Source organism: Cannabis sativa, chromosome 4 (genome assembly GCF_029168945.1).
Source record: "Cannabis sativa cultivar Pink pepper isolate KNU-18-1 chromosome 4, ASM2916894v1, whole genome shotgun sequence".
NCBI classification, from domain to species: Eukaryota; Viridiplantae; Streptophyta; class Magnoliopsida; order Rosales; family Cannabaceae; genus Cannabis; species Cannabis sativa.
This window is the reverse complement of record NC_083604.1, coordinates 3,690,721-3,713,285: the sequence shown is the minus strand read 5'-3', so window position 1 is coordinate 3,713,285 and position 22,565 is coordinate 3,690,721. Positions and strand designations below refer to the sequence as shown.

Genomic DNA, 22,565 nt, shown 5'->3' with positions numbered 1-22,565 from the left:
AAAAACAAAAACAAAACAAAAAAAAAAAAAAAAATTTATTGTGTTGGGGTAGTGTGCGAGTGCAAAGAAAAGAAAATGCCCAAAGTTAAGAAGACCGCCAACAAGAATAAAAAGAAGTCACTGCATGAAATTCCTAAGTTTCATTGCCCGGCAGCTGAGACAAAGTATCATGAGAAGGTGGACAATCGGGAATTTTATATGGAGTGTGGATTAGTAGCCGATATTGAGGACATTGATGAGTTGCCCGAATGGGTCAGTGCCACGATTCATCAGCGAGATTGGGGACTTTTTGTCCAACAAAGAGAGCAAGCGGTCATGGAAGTTGTCAAGGAATTTTATGCTAACTTCCTATCCCAAGAATGGCCCACTGTAGTGGTGGTGCGTGAAGTCCCAGTCTCATTTTCAGCTGCAGCAATCAATGACCTGTTTGGGTTAAGCTCTGTCGAGTGCCAATACTCTGCGCAAAAAGGGCAGGTGAGCGACGAGACTGTGGGTGACATGATGCCGACGCTCGCTAAGCCAGGATCTGAATGGAGTTTGGATAGTTATGGCAATCTTCGATTTCGGCGCACTGATTTGGAGCACGAGTTGAAATGTTGGTATACATTCGTGCAAACTGCTCTCTGCCCTACTTCACATGATTCGACCGTCAGCAGAGACCGCGCCTGGATGCTCTATTGCATTAGAATGGGCTGGGATGTTGACGTCGGGGCTGTCCTTGCCCAAGAGATTGCTGATTGTGCACACAGGGGGAAGGGGAAGTTATTTCTCCCTGCTACCATCACTGCTCTTTGCCGCAAGGCGGGTGTACCCATGTGGAAGGAAGAAGGCGCTCTGAATCCTCGGGGGCCTATAAATTTTGGTCCACCTCGAGCCCCGAAAACAACGCCTACCCCAGCGGCGTCTTCAGCCACGGAGCCTCCCGTAGATCGCTTTGATCGCTTTGAGCAAGTGCAACAACAAATGTGTGATCGATTGCACGCGATGTGGGATTATGAGCAGAAGCGTGACGTCGTCATGGAGCGTGCATTCAAGAGGACTACGCCCCGTTTTGATCCCAAGTTCCCGGACTTCCCTCAGCATGTTCTAGACCCGTGGGGAGGCCCATCAGCTTCGAACACCGAGGAGCCCCACGAGGACTCCGAGTAGAGGGAGTTTTTCTCATACCTAAGCTATTTTATATTTTTCTGTTTTGTGTTGTTTGTGTTTAGATTGTATTGTGCTCGTTGTATGTTGTCTTTTGTGTTTGGAACTTTTATTCTATGTTGTCTATGTGTTTGTTAGTTTGGCATTGAGAGTTTTTTCGGTTTTTCGGTGGCCTAGTGTTCTGCTCGATGATGATACTTTCCGCCCATTCCATTATTGTTGCTGCCTACTTTTACTTGTTGCCTTATCATGTTGCATTGTTGGATATTATGGATGTGTCCCTTAGTCTCTCCTCACTAGTTTATACTTGCATTTTTCCACCATGCTTTGCATTTCTCATACGATTATTTCCAATATACTTTTAGCATCTAGAATTGGTTAGTGCATCTCCTTGAAGCGAAATCCTAGCTAGACTTGTCCCTTAGAGATGATTTAGGCCATCCTTGGACGTTTGAGCCTTTCTAACCTTCCCTATCAAATCAATTTTTCCCTAGGCACCCAAGTTTGAACCGTTTAGCCTCTTTTTGTTGTGCAACCCAATCATACATCTAATGCCACTCTTAAATTGCCTTTCTACATATGTCCTAACTTAATTGTTCACTTGTCAAGAGCCAAGTTTCACATTAAGTTTGGGGTGAGTGCGGTGAGTGTAATTTGTGGCGAGCTAATTCAAGATTATACTTTTAGCCACATTGGGGACAATGTTGGGTTGTAAGTTTGGGGTGGGGGAATTAGCTCACAAGGTTTATTAGTATGCATTTTTAATAACTTTCTCTTGCTATATATAAGTATACTATAGTACTAAATTCCTTTTTAGTTTTAAAAAAAAAAAAAAAACAACAAAAAAATCAGCAAAGAAAAAAAAATATAATAATAAGTATATATGTATATATATTCTTGCAACTAAGTTTGGGGTGTTCCACCCATTTGGTTTAAAAAAAACAAAAAAAAAACAAAAACAAAAATAAACATAGCAAGAGAAGTTAATTTTAATATCAAGTACTTGTGAGTATAATGAATTAGGGAAGTGAGTCAAAAGAAAAAAAAAATTATGGAAGAGGCTCGGTTTTTGACAAGTGAAGTGGTTAGGTGTTGAGCTAGCTAAAATACATCCTTTACCATACCCTAACCCAAGCCTAGCATTACAAGCCTAATAAAGTCCTATTGATCAAGGGGATAAGTTTAGACTACATTAGTGGAGAGGAGTGCACTAATTCAACTTATGGAGCTGAAATGAATATAAAAAAAAAATTTTAAGGTAATTGGAGAGAAGTTCGAAGTTTAGGTGGGATATACTTGTATAAATTGTTGATTAGGTGACTTTTGGGAAATATTAATGTTATCCAATGACAAAAATGTTAAAGGGGCAGCATACAAAGTACGGCAAGCAATTTCATATTCCATTTAATCCCATTTTTTCTGAGAGCGTCAATGTTCGCTAGGCCATCTTAAATTTCTATAGAATCTCTCATGTGTCTTGTGTGTGAGTCTTAGTGTAAATGTGTTGTGTGTTTTTTGTTGTTTAATTTTTGTTGTCATTGCTCGAGGACGAGCAAGATTCTAAGTTTGGGGTGTTGATAACTCTAAGATTTAGAGTTATTATCATATCTTTAAGCTTGAATTTAATGTGAATTGTGGATCAATTAATGTTTATATTGTGTAATTGTGTCTAGTTTGTTGTGTCTTTGTAATAAATGAAAGTGTGTGTGTTAGTAAGTGTTAAATAGACTTATGTTATTGTTTTTATGTGTTTTAAGCAGAAAAAATACAAGAATAGGTATTTGAAAATTTTTGGGACAAGGGGAAAAAGGAGCAGGAAAATGATTATTGCTGACTGGCATTGCTGTAGCACTCATCGCGTAGCAATTCGTCAGCCCAGTAAGTTTATTTTGGCAGAATGTCCAGCTGGCTTTAATGAAAAGAAAAACGAGCTGAGGTGGCGGAATTTGGCTATTGACTCAACAAACATGTGGAAAATGAAGGACAAGTGGGTGATGATTGGGATTTCCAATTAGGGTAAACTTTGGTACCCTAATTGGGGAGCAAGGAGGAAAAAGAGGATGAATAGATGAGAGGTGGCTGCACTTGAATACTAGTACGAAAAATACAGCAGAGAAAAAAAGAAAGTTTCTAAGTACAAAGAAGGAAGAAGAGTACAAAGAAGAAGAAGATTGAGAAGAAGGAGAAGAAGGCAACATTCAAAGAAAGGATTTGAGCTCATCACTCATTTCCCTTGCTCTCTACTTCGTTTGTATCATTTCCTTCTCTTCAAGTTCTTTTTAATTCCATGAACAATATGTTTTCTAGTTTTGAGTTTTTAATTTCAGCTATGCACTAAACTTTTTGAGATTTGGGTGGTTATGAACCCTTGTATGGACTAGTGTTTGGATTTTGCAATGATGAAGTAATCTTGGCTTAGTTCAATTAGTTGTGATGAAATGTTGAATGAATGTTAATTTTTGGCCATTTTTAACATTTAGCAAGCTAGATCTTACTTGGAAAAGTAAGACCTAGTTGAACCCTTCTAATTGATGCATGATTTTTACCTTTACTTTTAGGTATTAATTAGTAGTGAAATAGGAATATTTTGCTACCATGTATAACTAAGGATTTGATGCTTTATTGGGCTATTTGTGATCTAAACTGATGTAGGAATGCATTGTGAGATTATGAATGGTTATTTGCAAGTTTTGGAAAAAGCTTGCTGGTTTTTTTGAAATTTGTTAACTCTGCCAGGATTGCTGAGTCATTGCTGGGTCATTGCTGTATCAACTGGGACATACAAGTGGAAATTAATCACCCAAGTCTATTTTCCTAATCTGAAATTACCACCATTTTAATCACTTTTAGTTTCTTATTTTTAGTTTATTTAGTTTAAAAAAATTAGTTCTCAAGTTTAGATTCAAGGCTATAGATTTTTCTCGTGAATTACATGTGTGACTTTATTTTATTTTTATTTGAAATTCTTGGAATTACGTTTAGTTGATTTAACATTATTTAGTAAAAAGTCCCTGTGGAGACGAACTTTGATTACTTATCATTGTATTACTTGTTTTTGATTGTGTACACTTGCGCAATTATAAAGCAATATAATTTTCACAACAATCGTTAACTAATTATAAGGTAATACTTATGAAAAGTATTGGACACACAGGTACCCAATAACAATGCTTATATATATATGGTCATCTTTGTAAACCCCAAGTTCTCGTCCAACCTATCTTTTTCATATTTAGATTGATATAAAATCAAAGATTCAACACCAGAATTTTACAAGCTTCACCTGCCCTAGAAACTCATTCTAGGCGGCTAGTACTTGGGTTCCCCGAACCAGGGTAATAACTTTCCCTATATTCAAAGATGCATCTTACAAAAATCAACAATATTGTAAACAACACTCTTTTACAAAATACAGTGAATCTATACCCATACCAACCAAGACCCTTGATTGGAGACACAAGATCCCCTTGTGTGAATGATGAGCTCTCTTCAACACTTTTCTTCAATCTGAACTCCCTTCAGATCTGGTGATGAAGATAATACTAAAACCGGATCGAATCACATGGGGGTTAAATAACAATGGACATTACACGGTCGCTAGTGGGTATAAGTTGAGATTTCTCAATCCGGAGTGGGCAGCATGTTCTAACAACTCCAAATTAAAAGCATGGTGGAAGTTCATTTGGGGGTCAAGACTAACTCCGAAAATAAAAAATTTCATTTGGAAGGTGTTTAATCATTGGATCCCAACTAAGATGGAATTGAGGAAGAGAGGTATGTCCTTATTAGCCAAATGTGACAGGTGCTTACAACAAGAGGAAGACATAACTCATGCTTTATGGGGCTGTCCTAAGGTTCAAAAAATTTGGAAACAGCTGGGTTATTCCAAGTTTACTGAGTTAATTGGCCTTGATGCTTCGGCATTCCTTTGGTGGCAATGGGAACACCTTTCACAGGAGAAGTTTATAAGTTTTGCGGGTTATACTTGGTTGATTTGGCAACGACGGAACCAGTTTATTTTTCAAAACAGGGACCCGGACATTCACTTCTGGATTCCTTGGGCGATAGAAACCATAGAAAATCTTTTGGGACAGCAAGAAACCAGATCAGGTCCTCCTCCTTCTAAGCCGATTCTTCACTGGCAGCCCCCTCCTAAGGATGTTTTCATAGTCAACTCAGATGCTTCACTGGTTCACGGGCAGGAAGGCTGTGGAATAAGTGCGATAATTCGTAACGAAGCTGGTGGTTTAATTGTTGTTGAAACTTTGTACATACCCGGTTGTATGGCTGTCAATCTTGCCGAAGCTGCTGCTATTCTTTTGGGACTTAAGCTAGCCATTAAATGGTCCATCTCAAATGTGTGGGTAGCATCTGACAGCAAAACAATGATATCTGCTATTACTAAAGGTGCTTCTTCTCCAACAGATTGGGGGCATTTGGTGCAAACAATTATTCAATTGAAGACCGAATTTCAGTCAATTCAATTTTTGTTTTTTACCAAAAATTGTAATAAAGTTGCTAATAGTTTAGCTAAGTGGAGTCGTATGACTCAAAAGTCCGAAGTTTGGACTGATAGTGTACCTTCTTGTGCTGCTGCTTTTTTAATAGCAGATGTGCCTAGTGTTGCTTAGTAATAAAAATTCTATTTCAAAAAAAAAAAAAAAAAAAAGATAATACTAAAATCCCTTCATTCTGAACTCAAAATCTGATCTGCAACTTTGGATTAATACCTCCAAGCTCAAAGATCACCTGCCATGGAACATATAGACGAAACAAGAAGAAAGAAATGTAATCCGTAATCTCCAATCAAAAAGGTTCCTCAACATAATACCCAGAAGTTGTATTTAAACCCAGCTAAACCAAAAAACCCGAAAAAGACATTTGTTACCATCTGAACAATTAAAACCCAAAATATCTTTGCTGACGTGGACTAACACTAATAGTACGAACTCCAGACAAAATACTACGAATCCCAAACACAACTAGAATGCAACTAGACATAATTTGTCACTACAAAAAATAGTGGTTCTTACAATCTGCATTTCTATATTGATTTCTGGCATGTATTTATTATATACCAACATATACACACCACCAAACTATTCTGGCCCAAACTCCAATAGTTAGGCGACTTTTTCCCAATAATGAAAGGAATAGAGTACTTGATCTTCATAATCTTTTTCCGGTCTACTCTCTTGTCTTTAGGCTTCATAATTTATCAAGTGCTGTTTGATTTGATGTCTGTGTTCTAAAAAATATTTTTCTAGATAGAGAAAATTGCTAGTTTATTTTTTTTTCCTGAGTGTTTATACTCGTGAATTAGTTGTGTACGTACTCAAAATGAATAGTGATTTAATTTGAATAAATAATTCGTATTAATATATTATACTCTCATTATTATAATATGGGAGACCTCGTTAATCTTTGCAAGTTGGTACAAAAGTTCACTAAATGGGATTTTTATAATTTAAAAAAGAAAACATTTATATAAGAAAAAACATCTCACAAGCTCAAAGTTGTAGTTACATCATGATGTGTCAAGCCTTATTATTTTGACAATGCCTATATTATGATCAAACTAAAGCCAAGCTGGGCTTTTCAAAGGTGTGACAACAGACTTTACTTGCAAGTAATTATTTAGACTGTAAATACCCTTTTCTCTTCCAATTCCACTCATTTTGTATCCACCAAAAGGAATTGCAGCATCAAACACATCAAAGCAATTGATCCAAACAGTACCAACTCGCAATGCTCGAGTCAAGGTGTTAGCAGTGTCCATGTTCTTTGTAAAGACTCCAGCAGCAAGACCATACTGACTGTTATTAGCCCTTTTAATCACCTCATCAAGGTCCCTGAAATCACTCAAAAATGTTACAAGTTTTAATAGAATGAGAAAACTTTTATGGTGTTATAAAGGGCAGAGATTTATCTCACTTGAATTTCAAGATGGATTGAACTGGCCCAAATATCTCATCCTTTGCTATCAACATGTCATCCTTGACAAAATAAGGGATAGCAATGTTAGATTGATCATAATCAAAAAAATGGCTAATTTGGTTATGGAAAAGGTAAATATAATAATACCTTAACATCTGAGAAAACTGTGGGCTGAATATAGTAACCCTTTGAGCCAATTTTGTCTCCTCCAGTTTCCAACTTAGCTCCACTTTCTTTTCCAGATCTTATGTAATTCAGGATCTTGTTAAATTGTTCTGGGTCAATCTGAAACATTAATAGAGCATTAATCATTAACACAACATAATACCTTAAAATTTTATTTTGGGCTTATAACATTGTAATTTTATGAGTTGATGAATAGTTTTTTATCGTTTCTCATATAGTTAGTGATTTATAGCTCTAATGGAGTCTAGTAAAAGCAGAAGTGTGAGTTAATCTAGATAACTGAAATCTTTGATGAGAAGGCCCAAAGGGTTTTCTTGCTCCCTTCCTAACTCTATAAATACATATTATCTCATCACAATTGTATGCTTTTGGTTCATCTGATGATCTGCTTCTCTAAATCATCTGAATGGATTCCTGATGTTTTATAAATTTCTAACAAATTGAACATTAGTTCAGAAACCAAAATCAAAATCCAATTGGGGCTTCCTAAACTGTTCAAATGAGTGATATCATAGAGCTAAAAGCCACTGATTTACCTGAGGGCCTTGTTCAATGCCTGCCTTGAATGGATCACCAACAACACGTTTCATTGCACGCGCCTTCGCTTTCTCTACAAACTCTTCATACACATTTTCATGGACATAAGTTCTTGAACCAGCACAACAGCATTGTCCCTGCAAAAGGGAAGCAAATGGTTCTTACCAATGAATTTATTTTCTTTTTTCTTTTGCAGAATCAATCAAGTTTAAAGAGAAATCTTTTATTACATACTTGATTAAAGAAGAGGGCAAAATGTGCCAACTCAACAGCATGATCCACATCAGCATCATCAAAAACAATAAATGGGGATTTCCCTCCAAGCTCCAAAGTTACTGGTTTGAGATTGCTTCTTGCAGCAAGTTCAAGTACAGTTTTACCTGTCACAGTTGAACCAGTAAAAGCAAGCTGCAAAGAGATTAATTGGTAGATTTAGCACGAAAATTAAGCAAACTAAAATGCTACAATCAAAGTAATGGTTCAGTCTGTTTGCTTACAACATTCTTAGACAAAAAAAATTGGTTCAGGAAAAATGGTGGTAAGTATTAATGCAAATGTTTCACCTTATCAACATCCATATGACTGGCAAGAGCTGCTCCAGCAGTAGGACCATAACCAGAAACCACATTCACAACACCAGGAGGAAGTCCAGCCTGACAAAGAATAAGATTATTTAGACATCTAATTAACCTTTTACACATGGAATTAGATAGATATGTAGGAAAAATCTAAAGTACACTTTCTAAAATGAGTGTTTAGGTACACCCCTTATCTGTTTCGTCATCCAGGAGAGCTTTTTAGTCTAATTCTTTTCATGATCATATATAATATAGTTATTTAAGATCACTTGTAAATTTTCAGAAAATTCCGAATAATTTGCAGTACTAAAAGTAAGGTTCAAATATTTTGCTGCACTCGTGACTGTTTTTTAAGTTATTGTTTGAAACTTATTTTTGGCACTAAAAGCTCTTCTGGATGCCAAAAAATGTACTTAAACACCCAATCAGGGAGTCTACTATAGACTTACCCAAATATATACACATACAAAGTAGAAAGCTAAAAACAAAAATGTGATAAGTTTCATGAGGTACCTCATGCAACAGCTTTACAGCATAGAAAGCAGAAAGTGGAGTTTGTTCTGCTGTTTTCAAAACAACAGTGTTTCCACAAGCTAATGCAGGCCCCAGCTTCCAAGCAAGCATGAGAAGTGGAAAGTTCCATGGAATAATCTGACCACAAACACCAATTGGTTCATGCAAAGTTTGCAAATGATACTGTCCATCTGCTGGAGCTGTCAAACCATGAATCTTATCCACCCAACCTAAGGCATTATAAGCATGTTAAGATTTTATAGGAATATCACTACAAATAATGGAGTTTTTAAGCCATGTTTAACAGGAGTACCTGCATAGTAGCGGATAAGACGTACCACCATAGGTACCTCAATTTTAGCAGCCTGTTCATATGGCTTCCCATTGTCCCAAGTCTCAAGCTTTGCAAGTTCATCATTGTGCTTTTCAAGCAAGTCAGCAAAACGTAAGAGTATGCAGGACCTTTCCTGTGGATGGTATAAATTTGTATGTTGTTAGAAACTTGATACAACCAATCTCATACTGAGATCTTAGCTATACACCCCCTTTTGGAGGGGATGTCCACGGCGGCCCCACTTGAGGGTGCATGACTCTGATACCACTTGATACAACTACTGGGGTAGAACTCACTCCTAAGAGGTAGCCTAAAAAAGGAGGGTGCCCAAGTAATTATATACTACTAACTAGTCTCATAGTTGGTCAATGTAAGGATCCTAACAAACTCCATTGAAGTATTTAGTTAGTAACATAGAGCAAATGAAATAAGCAAACAGTTAATAGTTACATACATAAGCAGTCATCTTTGGCCATGGGCCTTCATCAAAGGCATTTCGAGCAGCAGAAACTGCACGGTTTATATCTTCTGCATCGCCTTCAGCAACGTTTGCAATCAAATCTCCAGTCCTGGGATCAAATGTTGGAAAGGTTTTCCCTGAGACCATAAGAGAAACAGTAAATGTTACATTGTTACATTAAGAAAATATTATGGTACAATTTTAAGCCCTTTTGTTTTACAAATCAGAACAACAACAAGGTAAAAAATCTCACCTGAAGCTGAATCCACAAATTTTCCATTAATCAAAAGCTTAGTATAATCAACACCAATAGATGGTTGGATGAGCTCCTCAGTAACAGCAGCAGTGCTATAGTTACCAATAGCTTTAACTGCAACAGGAATTCTTCCTGGTAATAATAAAATTCCAACAAATTAAAACCTTTAGATTTTAGTGAGAAATAGGTAAAAAATTAATACAGATAACAGTCAAAAGGATATAAAAAGATCATAGATGGGAAAGTAGGTGATGAGATGTAATAAATATAAGCCAAAAAATGAAGAAAAGGCAGAAGAGTGAGACACAGCCAACCATGTCCCAGGTAGGTAAGATATAAATGTGGGGTAGTGAAATCATCTGATTTGCATCTCCAGATACAAAAATCTCTGAACTGTTATATCAACTGCCATGTTCCATATTAGGATTTATATGGGGCTGTATTGAAAGTCAAATACAAAAAAAGAAGAAAACAAAAAATAAAAAATTGTTCATGAAAGATCATAACTATTTTCTTGGACCCTTTTGGTCAACTTTTGACAAAACTTTGGAACTGTGTTGAAAAACTCAGTAGAAATTATAACTGATTTAAAGTGTATATTTTTACACAACTTAACTTAAACCAAAGATATTTTCATCACCAAAAGCAAGAACTACCAAGAACATACCTTTAGAAAGCAAACCAGAGCCAGAAGCAGCCCTGAGTGAGCGAAACAGAAGAGATGACATCTTCAAAGCCGCCATTATCAACCAAAAAAACAAGAAAAAAGAGAACTTGGGCTCTCACTGTTCTGTTTTTTGTTTTAAAGGATCTATAAATAGCCAAATATTTCAACAAGAAGATTACCAGATATTTAGTGTGTGATTAATTAATCTTTTTTTTTTTTTGTGATAATAGAAAATGAGATGCTGACCCCCCAAAATGATGGACAACCCACCTCCTACCAACTCAAAATATGAGCTTTAGAAAAAAAAAATGGAAAAAGAGTGTCTTTTTTTCTTAATTTCTTTTCAAGTTGTTATCTCTTTTTTACTTGACTTGGCTTGAATTGATTGGCCTTTTAAGTTCTTGTTAAGGTTTTCACAACCAATAATAAGAAAACATGTGGGTTTAATTTCTTTTTTTTTTTCTTCTTCTTCTTCATGTAATTTGAGTGTTTAAATAAGAAGGGGCAGCACTAAAAAGGTGGTTTATAGTTTTATTTTAGTAGACTTAACCAAAATTATTACTTCGTGTTTTAAATTGTATTAAATTTAACACATGTTAAAAATTATATTAAATTTAACATAAAATATAACATTATGTCAAATTTAATTTCAATAAATAGTTTCTGTTACAAGGAGTTTTTTTGTTTGTTTGTTTTCTTCAGCTAGGAGGAGTTAGCATTTTTTGTTGTCATCTAAGACTTTATTTGGTTTTCTTCAGCTAGGAGGAGTTAGCTTTTTTGGTTAATGAAAGGAATATTTTTTAATAAAAAATAAATGCTAATTTTTTTTATTTATTATAATACCACTTATTATTATAATTTATGATTTTTACTAAACTTTACATTTTTCTTTACCATATTAATATTATTTAAACAATAAAAAATAATAAATTTTGTATATTCTCAATAAATTATCAAATGACTATTAATATAATTAATTATTTGTTACTTATTTTCCATCTTGTACACTGAAGCATAATTATAAATAGTGAGCTAAATATAATATAAAATCATTTTTTATACTAAATTTAGTATAAATTTTACATGCATTGGAGATAATCTTAAGATACTAAATTTATTATTGATGTATTTTAATTAAATTTAATTTAATAAATAATATAAAAATTTACTAATCAATTATAATATACACATAGTGTTAGACAACTTTGTCTTTGTCCAAAAGTAAAACTTTCATATGTAAATGGAACCATTTTGTGAGTGAATAAGCAGCCAAATCTAATTAAGGTGGTCTGTCAAAAGCAGGGCCGGCCCTAGGCATAGGCGGGCTAGGCCCGTGCCTAGGGCTCACACTTTTCAGGAGCCCAAAATAAAAAAAAAAATAAAAAATTATTAGGCTTTTATTTAAGTAAAATTTAAGTGTATTATAAGCAACAAATATTTATAGCTTAGTTGGTTGAGGTGGATGTTATAATGTTCAAGGTCATGGTTCAAATCCTATAACACTCTTTTTTTAATTTTTTTTTTTATATATTTTTGAGGGCCCCAAAATTTAATTTGTCTTGGGCCCATATATTTTCAGGACCGGTCCTGGTCAAAAGATATCATATACAATTTATAAGAGTTTTTCTATGATCTTCATTCACTCAAAGTAAAATAAATGAGACTTAATATTTAATTATACTAATAAAACAATAAGTATTTACATCAATAGTAAAACTAAATTAAACATATATTTATTATAAGAATAATTACATAAATTATTATTTTTTGTAAAAATCTTATATTTTTACATAGAAAGATTTTTTTTTTTACATTTTTCAATACTCTATAAAAACAACAAAAATAACTACATAAAAGTAACACAAAAATAACATCAATACTTGACATTATTTTTTACTCAAATTGCAAGTGTCTAGTAAAAATGTCAAAAATATATCTATGTTACCAAGTATTCTTTATAGCATTCCCTAGCATTGCTTAAGACTTAAGAGGTGTTAATTAAACACCATAAATTCCATTTCTATTAGGTTTAAGTTGAAAAATCAAATTAGTTTCATTTTTAAGGAAACTAAGAGGTTGTTTGGCTTCATGACTTAAAAACTGTTTTCTGTTATTTAAAACTGAAAATAATTTTTAAAAACTAATATTTGGCAAAAAAAATTTAAAACAGTTTTTTTAAAATGGAGTTTTGAAAAACTAGAAAACAAAAACATTAAAATGTTGTTTTCAATTTTTAAAAATAATTTTTTTTGTCTAACATATTATATTTATATTTTTGTTCACGTACTCAGATCTAGACTCGGAATCATACCCGAACCCGAACCCGGATGGGTTCATGTCATGGTATGGTGTTAAAATATTGATTTTTTTTAGTCAAAAAAATTTAAAAATAATTTTAAAAAATTTGTACCAAACACCATTAAATTTTTAAAATGACAAAAACTGTTTTCTATTCTCATTTTTAAAAGTACAATTTTAAAAACTGAAAACACAGCCAAACGGACTCTAAATTTCATTAACTTTTCTAACTTTTCAAGTACTTCCTATTTTTGATTTTAAATCATTGGTTGTTTGATGATTGTGGTGTCACACCAATTACATAAGAGCATTGTTTTTATAATATGATAAGACATTGTATAATTGAGAAAGGCTAAACACATTTTAAAGTGGCAAGTATTATAAGATGTGATATATCATTATTATTGATACATTTTAATATTAAGTCTTTTACATTTTAATTTAATAAATAATATAATCAATTATTAAATAGAAGAATTACTCTATATACTATTTTTTTTAACTTTTTTTTAAAATTTACCGTTTGAATTTCTAAAGTGGTTGCAGCGCTAGTTGCAATAGAGGTTCTATACGATTTTTTGTTGCAATTTAAGTTGCAGCACTAGTTACAATAGGAGTTTCTAGGTAGAATTTCGTAAAAATGTAAAAAAAATTATTTTGAAGTATAAGAATAAGAAAAGAAAAAAAAAACCCTATTAAATATCATATTTATGGGGTAGTATTAAGTATCTTAATATCACATAATAATGTTTTTTATAATTAATCAAATTGTACGTGATGCAAACCATTCGAAATAAAAAATAACAACAAAACAAAACTAAACTTATAAATATTTGCATCAAATACAAAATTAGGTATATGGTTCTTTCAACAAAAAAAAAAAAAATTAGGTATATGGCAATATACCATTTTTTGGGGGGAGTCTAAAGTAGGTGTAATATTACTTCTACAAAATATGCTATATAGCTTAGTTGTCACGTTCTATTATTGATTAAAATTAAAATTAAATAATACGTTGTTACTTAGTCAAAAATTGAAAAAGTGAAAAGGTTTGATTGAATAATATATCAATTAATTAATAATAAAATTGGATGATTGATTATAGCAATGAATGCGTTAAAGTTGATCAATGTGTATTTGATAAAAAATTCAAATAATTAATCATCTTACCCAGCTAAGTGCATGTTTAAATAAAAATAAATAAATGTTATAAAGTAGATCTTAGGAATAATAATAATAATAATTCATAATTAATCACGTGTAATAAAAATAAAGTAGAAGATTGGGAAATCCCTTAAATTTTGGTGTGTAATTAAATTAAATAGTATAATGTGATTCTTGTCTAATTAACAAGTATTATATATTATTACGTGTCACATTTGCAACATGAATACCGATTAAGGATAAGAGGATAAGATAATTGTAAACCTATATATTAATTAGCTACTCATATTATAATGATATAATAAATCAACCATTTATATCTCCAAATGTAAATTTTGTAATAATAAATTAAAATGAGTCAATGTTATATTTCAAATTTTATAATTGTATTTTAATGTACAAAATACAAATTAACCCCTAAAATTAATATAATCATTAAATTTTTCTTGAAATTATATAAAAAAAAATTGTTTAAATAAAGAGAAATGTTAAAAGGTACCATGTCTTAACTTATTCCTAGATATTATATAATTTAATGTAATATTTTTAAAAAATATCACTAATTAAATAATCATTAAGCGTCATCTCCACAAGGTATTGAGCACCTCAGTAGCAATGCTCATAAATAAAATGTTAAAAAGTGTTTAATCAATTAAAAATATTATTTAGAGGTAAATGAGTAAATAAATAAGATAACATATATTGTGGTGTAAATTTGGCGTGTGTTATATTTTATGTTAAATTTAGTCAAATTTTTAACATGTGTCAAAATTTAACACACATTTTACACCATTAATTGAGCTTCATTTTTTATAAATGAACTAAAATAATACTATTTTTATAACTCTTCGTTAAAGATGTGCTCTAAGAGCCATAGCACCAAGTTGAAAATAACTACTACAATTACTCTAGTATTCTAACTAGAAATTTTGAGTTAGAGTACTTCTCAACACCACTATTACTTTGTCTATCACTCACCTTCTCATTCTGAACAAAGGGTGTTTTTTCTATTGTATCGTGGTAATTATCAATTTATTCATTGATCTGAAATTAAGAACTTGTTTAAACTCCGGCTTCTCCCAATCCCTCAGCCAAAATATAAATATAAATAACCACCCTCACACCTCACACGTGAAAGAAGATACATTTGATTCTAAACTATTGACAAACATTGTATTAAATAGTCATAATACAAAGTTTTGAAACAAATAGTAGAATTTGTAATTGTACCCTTTAAGCATATTAATATGATGTTCATACTTAGCCAATTAACCTTGATTTAATGATTTTTGATGAAATATTTTTACTCATATTTGAGTCAATTAAGCTTAAGCTCAGGATTTTTTTTTATTATTTTTTATTGTAAATAAGCAGTTGTAAAGAAATTATAAGTTGTCATTACAAAAGACTGTAACTTTTAGTGACAACTTTTTAGTCATAACATAATTTTTTTGTGACTAAATGTGACTTTTAGTCACAACAAAATATTTAGTCACAACAAAAATGTTACTTGTGACTAAAATATAGTATTTAGTTATAAGTTGTCACTAATTTAGTTTTAGTCACAATAAGTATTGTAACTAAAAATACATTTAGTCACAACAAATTGTAATTTTTGTGACTAATACCTTTAGTCATGGGCCTTTTAGTCACAATTTTTTCACTTTTAGTCATAAGTTTTATTGTGACTAAAAATAAAATTTTTTATAATGTGCTTCCAACCTTGGAATGTTTATAACGCTATAACACTTTTATAAGGTTTGGTTTGGTATACTAAAATTTAGAATTTCACTAATTAACATTAGATATTTCGATACTTCTACTTTTAATCGACACAATCAAGGTGAACAATTACTTCAAGTAAATTTGCAAATTCTTGTTTCTTCGTTTACCTTATTTTTTATTGAGTGTTGCTGAATATTAGCTCGAAGGAGCAAAATACACTAGAGAGAGAGAGAGAAAATAGAGTAGTTAGATGAGAAAAATGTGTGTATTGATCATTAAGTTTATAAAAGAAGAATGAAGCTACTTATAGTAGCTAAGTACGAAGAAGAGAGTAGTAACTAGCTCTCTAACAAACTCAAAGGCAACTCACACACACCTAACAACCTTTAACTAACTCTAAACTAATCCTAACAACCTTGATACTCTCCTTAAGATGGGCTATATATGTCCTTTAAGCCCATCTTGTCTTTGAATATCTTGAGCTGGTTAAGAAACAGAGACTTAGCTAAGATGTCAGCTAGTTGTTCCTTTTGAGGAAACATGAAATGTCTTTATGATTTCTCTTGCACTTTCTCTCTAACCAAGCGACAGTCTATTTCAATGTACTTGGTTATCTCATAGAAAATTGGATTTGCAGCTATGTGATGAGTTAATTTGTTGTCACAATGAAGTAATGCATGCCCTTTATGCTCAATATTAAGCCAAATAACTTTATAAGTTGTATTGGTCATTGCTCAATATTCAGCATCTACAGAGGACCTAGAAACAATATGTTGTGGACCAAATAACTTTTCCATGAGATGATTGAATCTCTAATAAAGATGCAGAACCTTGTTGTGGACCTTCTTGTATTTAGACAGGCAACCAAATCAAAGTCAGTGTAGGCCTGAATTTTAACTTCAGATGTAGCTAAAAGAAAGATGCCTTGACCAGGAGATTGTTTAACATATTGCAGTATCCTATGTGCCGCATTCAAGTGACTAACTCTTGGTGTAGCCAGAAATTGACTCAATTTATTAACTGAGTAAGAAATATCTGGTCTTGTGATTGTTAAGTACTGCAACTTACCCATAATTCTTCTGTATAGGGTTAAATTTGCCAATTTTTCTTTCTCATCTTGTCCAAGTCTAAGATTGGCTTCCATTGGTGTGCTCACTAGCTTACAACCAAGGTAACTAAGATCCTCTAATAGTTGCAGAGCATATGGTCTTTGGGAAACAAAAATTCTCTTATTTGATTAAGCAACCTCTAGTCCTAAGAAGTATTTCAGCTGTCCCAAATCTTTTCTTTAATTGAGCATTCAATTTGAGTTTTAGTGTTGAGTTCTTGAGCATTATTGTTGGCTAAGATGACATCACCTACATATACCAGTAGAAAGATGAATCCTCCAATGAAGTGTTTTATGAACAGAGAATGATTTGTTGCAGAATGAGAGAAACCTTCAACATATAAAGCACTCAAAAACTTTGCAAACCACTCTCTTGAGGCTTGTTTCAAGTCATATAATGACTTTCTTAGCTTATAAACATGGTTTGGTGGTAATTTCCCCTTATGTCTATACTCAGGAGGTAGAGACATATAGACATCTTCTTGGAGATCACCATGCAAGAAAGTATTGTTGATATCTAATTGGTGTAGATGCCAATCTTTGATTGCAGCAAGTGCAAGAACTAGCTTTACAGTAACTAGTTTGGTGACAAGGGCAAAGGTGTCAGTATAATTGATCCCTTATACTTAGATTAATTGTATGTCCAGACATACCACAATGAGTACATGTATACTTAGATCGAAAAGGTTGGACAACACCAACAAACTGTCTGGTGGTATTTGATGTAGATCTATCAATTTCAAAGGAATTACTAGAGCTACTAGTTAATCCTTATTGCCTTTTTTCTTGAATGACAACAACATAAGCTTTATTCACACTTGGAAGTGGATCATGCATCAAGATCGGAGATCTCATAACACTGTAGGAGTCGTTCAATCTAACCAGGAATTTGAGAAGTCGATCCTCTTCTTGATATTTCTAAATCACCTTCAAAGCACCACAAGAATACACTGGTTGTGGTCTGTATATTCCCTACTTTGATCTCATAAAACTTTCAATCGAGTAAAATAGGTAGTGACACTGTTTAATCCTTGAGTAAGACTTTGAATAGTCTTTTTAACTTCAAAGATTCGATGTGCACTTTTTTCATTGAATCTTTCATGAAGCTCTATTCAAATTTCAGTAGCATTATCATGATACATAATGCTATCAGTGAGTTCATAAAAAATAGCATGAAAGATTGAAGATATAATAGTGTTATTGCAACGACACCAACTGACATAATCTTCATGATCATCATTGGGTTGAGGTAGTCTTCCATTAACAAACTTTATTTTATTTCGAGCAACGAGAGCAATTATTATAGATCTTCTTTAAGTACTGTAATTTTTACTTCGAGTAAGAATTTTTGGAACAAGCACATCTCCTGGATTATCGCCATTAGAGAGATAGTAAGGATTTGAAAGGTCATTGGCATTTGTCGATTGATAATTTTCTCCAAGAACAAAAAACATATTTGAATCATTCGAAGCGTTCTCTGCTTCACGATTTCCATGAGTCTGAACTCCTCTACCATATGCCATTGACAACAAAAACAAGATCAAGGAAGAAGAAGAAAAGAGCTCACACTAATGGTTCTAATACCATATTAGCTCAAAGGAGCAAACAAAGTAGAGAGAGAGAGAAGAGTAATAAAATACAAGAAGAATGGTACTACTTATAGTAGCTTAGTACAAAGAACTAAGAAGAGAGTAGAAACTCAAAGGCGGCTCACACACACCTAACAACTTAATTAGCTCTAAATTAATCCTAACAACCTTGATACTAACTCATTAATACTTTTAAATTATTCAAATAGATTTCATTATTGTTAAAAAAGAAAAAAAATTGAGATTTAATAAAAGTGCTTATGATAATCCTATCTAACTTTTGCTCTAATTCTTAAAGAATTTTTCAAATGAAACTTGAGACCATAGGGATGAATCTAAAAAGAAAATTGTAAATATAACATTCATATAACAATATTTTATTTCATATTTACATGTACTTCTTCTAGGGGTGTTCATCAAATTGTTCAAACCATTCAAACCACCCGTACTACACCGCACCGCAAAAAAAAATGTAGTTTGAAATTCTTTGCAGTGCGGTCGCGATTTGAATTTTTCTTAAACCGCGCGGTGTAGTGCGGTTTACGATTTTGAATTATTAATATGCGGTTCAAACCACACTCCACCGCACATTATAAAAATATCAATTTTTATATTTAGTTAGATTCAATATATGAATGTCCAACCTAAAGCCTACTAATTATTGTATTATTAAAACTTTATTTTTTTTCATATTTATTTTCAATAATCCCTATAATTTCCCTTTTGTTTTTTGCTTCTCCATCACACACTGTTTTGCTTCTGGTCTCATTCTTCGGCCCTCTACTATGGGCCCTAGCCCATTAAATATGGCCCAATTATATGGAAGTTTTCATTTTTATAATGTATGTTTTCAGGAATGCTAATTTTATTTATTTATTTTTTACGTTTTTACAACTCTATTCAAAAAGTCTTTTTTTTTTTCTATTATTATTATTATTATTATTATATGGTTTTTTACATCTAATTACAACTCTACCAGCTTTTTATAATCTTTCTAAATTAACTTAATCTATTTTTTGTACAACATGCCATTCGTAACTTTCCAACCACCAAAGCTGAGTTTTCGTACACGCATTGTATTTGTGGAAAGATAGATTGTCATTACAATAAAATTTATATGTTTTAAGTAATCAAATATGGGCAAATTGAAGATAATTGTATATAATTTTCTTTACATAATTAATATATATGAAAATCTATAAAAACTAAACATTTAAAGAGAGCTACAATCCCATATTCTCTAAGGCTAAGGCTCCTCAGTTCAAGAGACCTTCTAAATTCTTATTATTTTTTTTCTTTTAAAAAAAATTACAGATTTTATAAGTTTTTGTACTATTTATGCATCAATATGTTTTTCTTTTTCAAAGATATTATGAGAAAAATTCAACAAAAAAAGTGTAAAATATGGGAAATCAAATAAAGGTAACCATGTACCGTTAGAATAACGAGAAGGATAATTAATTATCTTATACTATATTTTTTTTTAATATATATTTTAACTTTTTCTTAAAATTTTCTCAAAATATTAAATTTTTAAAAATTTAGAGTATCTCCAACTATACTCTTTAAACATACATTTTAGCTAAAATAGAAAATGAGATTTAAAAAGATAAGGTTCAACCATACAAAAAAGACTCTTTATAATAGAGAATGAATAGAAAACTCTCTAAATATAGGGAGCTCTATACTCTTTTGCTAAATTTTTTAATAATATTTTAATTAAAAGTAAAATTATTTTTTTATTATTTTATAAAATTAATTTATATTTGATATATTTAAATTATAAAATATTATTAAATTAATCAAATACTAACTATAGTAATCAGTATAGTTGGAGCAAAACAATAATACTGTTAAAAATACTCTTATAATTTAAAAACTAAAAAAATAAAAATCCCCCTTATTGTTTTACATTAGTCTATAAGGTCCACAATGATTAGTAGTTAAGTCCACAATGGTTTGACAACAAAATATATTTGTTTCTTAAGAAAAATCAATTGATTGGAACTCACAATAAAAAAACTATTTTAAAATTTTTGCTCCAAACTCCATAAAAACTTGAGTGGCCCTTTTTAAATTTTAGACCATATATAATAATTTCATTTCTAGCTTTAAATTAAAAATTGTGAGAGAGTGATGATATCATTTCAATCTTAATTAATCATTAAGGTGTGCATCTTCAAAAGGAGAAATTGCAAAAAAGAAGAGGTACACAAAAGGATTTGATCTCAACACACTTTTAAATACAATCTTAATTATTATTTCAGTCTCATAACACTACTATTAAATATTAATTGGTGTTAGGTGAATTTGAGTGGAGTATTATCCATTAATTAATGTTAAAAGTGATGAGTGTTAATAACATAAGACAAAGAAGTATACCTAATAAACTAAAAAAATGATGACACCTCATATTCAATATCACGTGCATGCATAGTAGTAAGTACACATTATAAATAAAAGTTGTTTTTATCTTAATTACTTGACTTTTGTTTCTATGTGTTAATTAATAAATTACACCATTAATTAATCAAATTTTGAGAGGGGAAAAAAAGATGTTGACATGAATCATAACTTGAGTAGCTTAACTTTGAGTCACAATTGAATATATTTGATTTTCTTTTAGTTTTTTATTAGTAAGAAAATCTTGAGTTTTGGTCATTGAGTTAATAAAATTATTAAAAATCACATCTATATTTATTAATTATATGGGTAAATATTATTTTGTACTTTGTGTTTTATAAAAGTTATTGATTGGACCTTCTGTTTTGTTAAATGACAAAATAGACCTTGTATTTTCTAAAATAGTAAAAATAGGACCCTGGACTTAATTTTTGACAACTCTTTTTTTTAATAAAATCAACTTGAAGATAATTCCTAACACGAATAGATACAAAAAATATAAAAAGTTTTATCAGAACATATTTAGATCAGATTATTATTAAATTTTATTTTGATAAAAAATCAGTTCAGGATCTTATTTGTACCATTTAGGAAAATACAGGGCCCATTTTATTATTTAACAAAACAGAGAGTCCAATTAATAAGTTTTGCAAAACATAAGGTCCAAAATAATATTTACCTCAATTATATTCAGTTATTTATTCATCTTTATAAAACCCAATAACCTGCAAATAGTAAAAATCATAATTTTTTTTACTAAAAATATTATCACTAAAAATATATTTTTTTTATTTTTTTTTATTGTGAGGGTAAAACTATATTAAGCATAAATTAACCTACAAAAATATAGATTGTTATTTTTACAAAAGTATTATTTATATTTCTATGTTGTTCACATGACTAATAAAAACCTAATAGATCAAAAAAAAATATAAATTAATCATAATTCATCAAAATATGTAAATTTTTGCGTAGCATAAAAAAATTAAAAAATATGTAGCATATTAGACACTTTGTATAAAAATTCTAACTTTAGTATGTGCGGAACTATGTGTAGAAGCGTACATGCTCCTAATTCCTAAAGGGAAATTTCATTAATTGACCCTAATAAAATACCCCATTTCAAAATATATACCCTCCACTAATTTATACAAATTAATTCCATTATTACTCATTTGTACCCAAAATACCCCTCAAATTTAATTTTCCTATTCACACTCTCTTTCCGTCTCTCTCTCTTTCACTCTCTCTCTCTCTCTCTCTCTCTCTCTCTCTCTCTCTCTCTCTCTCTCTCTCTCTCTCTCTCTCTCTCTCTCTCTCTCTGTCGTTCCATCTCTCTCTCTGTCGTTCCCTATTCCCTCTTCGACATCGACCCAACATCACAGTCCCAACAACACCCCACCACGACCACGACCCACTCCGGCCATCCACCCACGACCCCGACCCAACCACGAACCACCACGGACCAGAACGACCAGTGACCAGTGACCACCACCACGACCCAGTGACCACCACGAACCACCACGGACCACCACAAAACGTCGCCACCACCACCACCCGTGATCGTCGACACCGAACAGAGGCCATCGCCACCACGAGCAGTACCCGTCGCCACCACCACCCGTGATCATTAAAAAGTAATGTTTATTTTTGAGAAAAAAATA

The 22,565-nt window shown here is 31.8% G+C and overlaps 2 protein-coding genes across 2 annotated transcripts; one reads left to right on the top strand and one right to left on the bottom strand.

Annotated features, from left to right (window-relative positions):
- The first annotated feature begins 4,901 nt into the window (after positions 1 to 4,901).
- On the top strand, positions 4,902 to 5,777 carry LOC133036593 (uncharacterized). The gene has a single exon (XM_061113104.1). The coding sequence runs from the start codon at positions 4,902 to 4,904 to the stop codon at positions 5,775 to 5,777; it is 876 nt and encodes a 291-aa protein (XP_060969087.1).
- A 763-nt stretch (positions 5,778 to 6,540) lies between these two features.
- Positions 6,541 to 11,071, bottom strand: LOC115714851 (aldehyde dehydrogenase family 2 member B7, mitochondrial). The gene is made up of 11 exons (XM_030643619.2): positions 10,615 to 11,071; positions 9,945 to 10,079; positions 9,686 to 9,828; positions 9,211 to 9,364; positions 8,898 to 9,127; positions 8,370 to 8,459; positions 8,041 to 8,214; positions 7,806 to 7,943; positions 7,231 to 7,368; positions 7,081 to 7,142; positions 6,541 to 6,998 (listed from the first exon to the last, which is right to left on the bottom strand). Exons 1-11 carry the CDS (start codon positions 10,688 to 10,690, stop codon positions 6,725 to 6,727), a joined length of 1,614 nt encoding a protein of 537 aa, XP_030499479.2. The 5' UTR covers positions 10,691 to 11,071; the 3' UTR covers positions 6,541 to 6,724.
- Between the last annotated feature and the right edge of the window lie 11,494 nt (positions 11,072 to 22,565).

Coding starts and splice junctions, on each gene's coding strand:
- LOC133036593 (XM_061113104.1), top strand. CDS start 4,902: ATGGAATTGAGGAAGAGAGGTATGTCCTTATTAGCCAAATGTGACAGG.
- LOC115714851 (XM_030643619.2), bottom strand. CDS start 10,690: ATGGCGGCTTTGAAGATGTCATCTCTTCTGTTTCGCTCACTCAGGGCT. Junction 9,829..9,944: donor ATTTGTGGATTCAGCTTCAG/GTGAGATTTTTT, acceptor TTATGGTCTCAG/GGAAAACCTTTCCAACATTT. Junction 7,143..7,230: donor CAGTTTTCTCAGATGTTAAG/GTATTATTATAT, acceptor TATTTTGTCAAG/GATGACATGTTGATAGCAAA.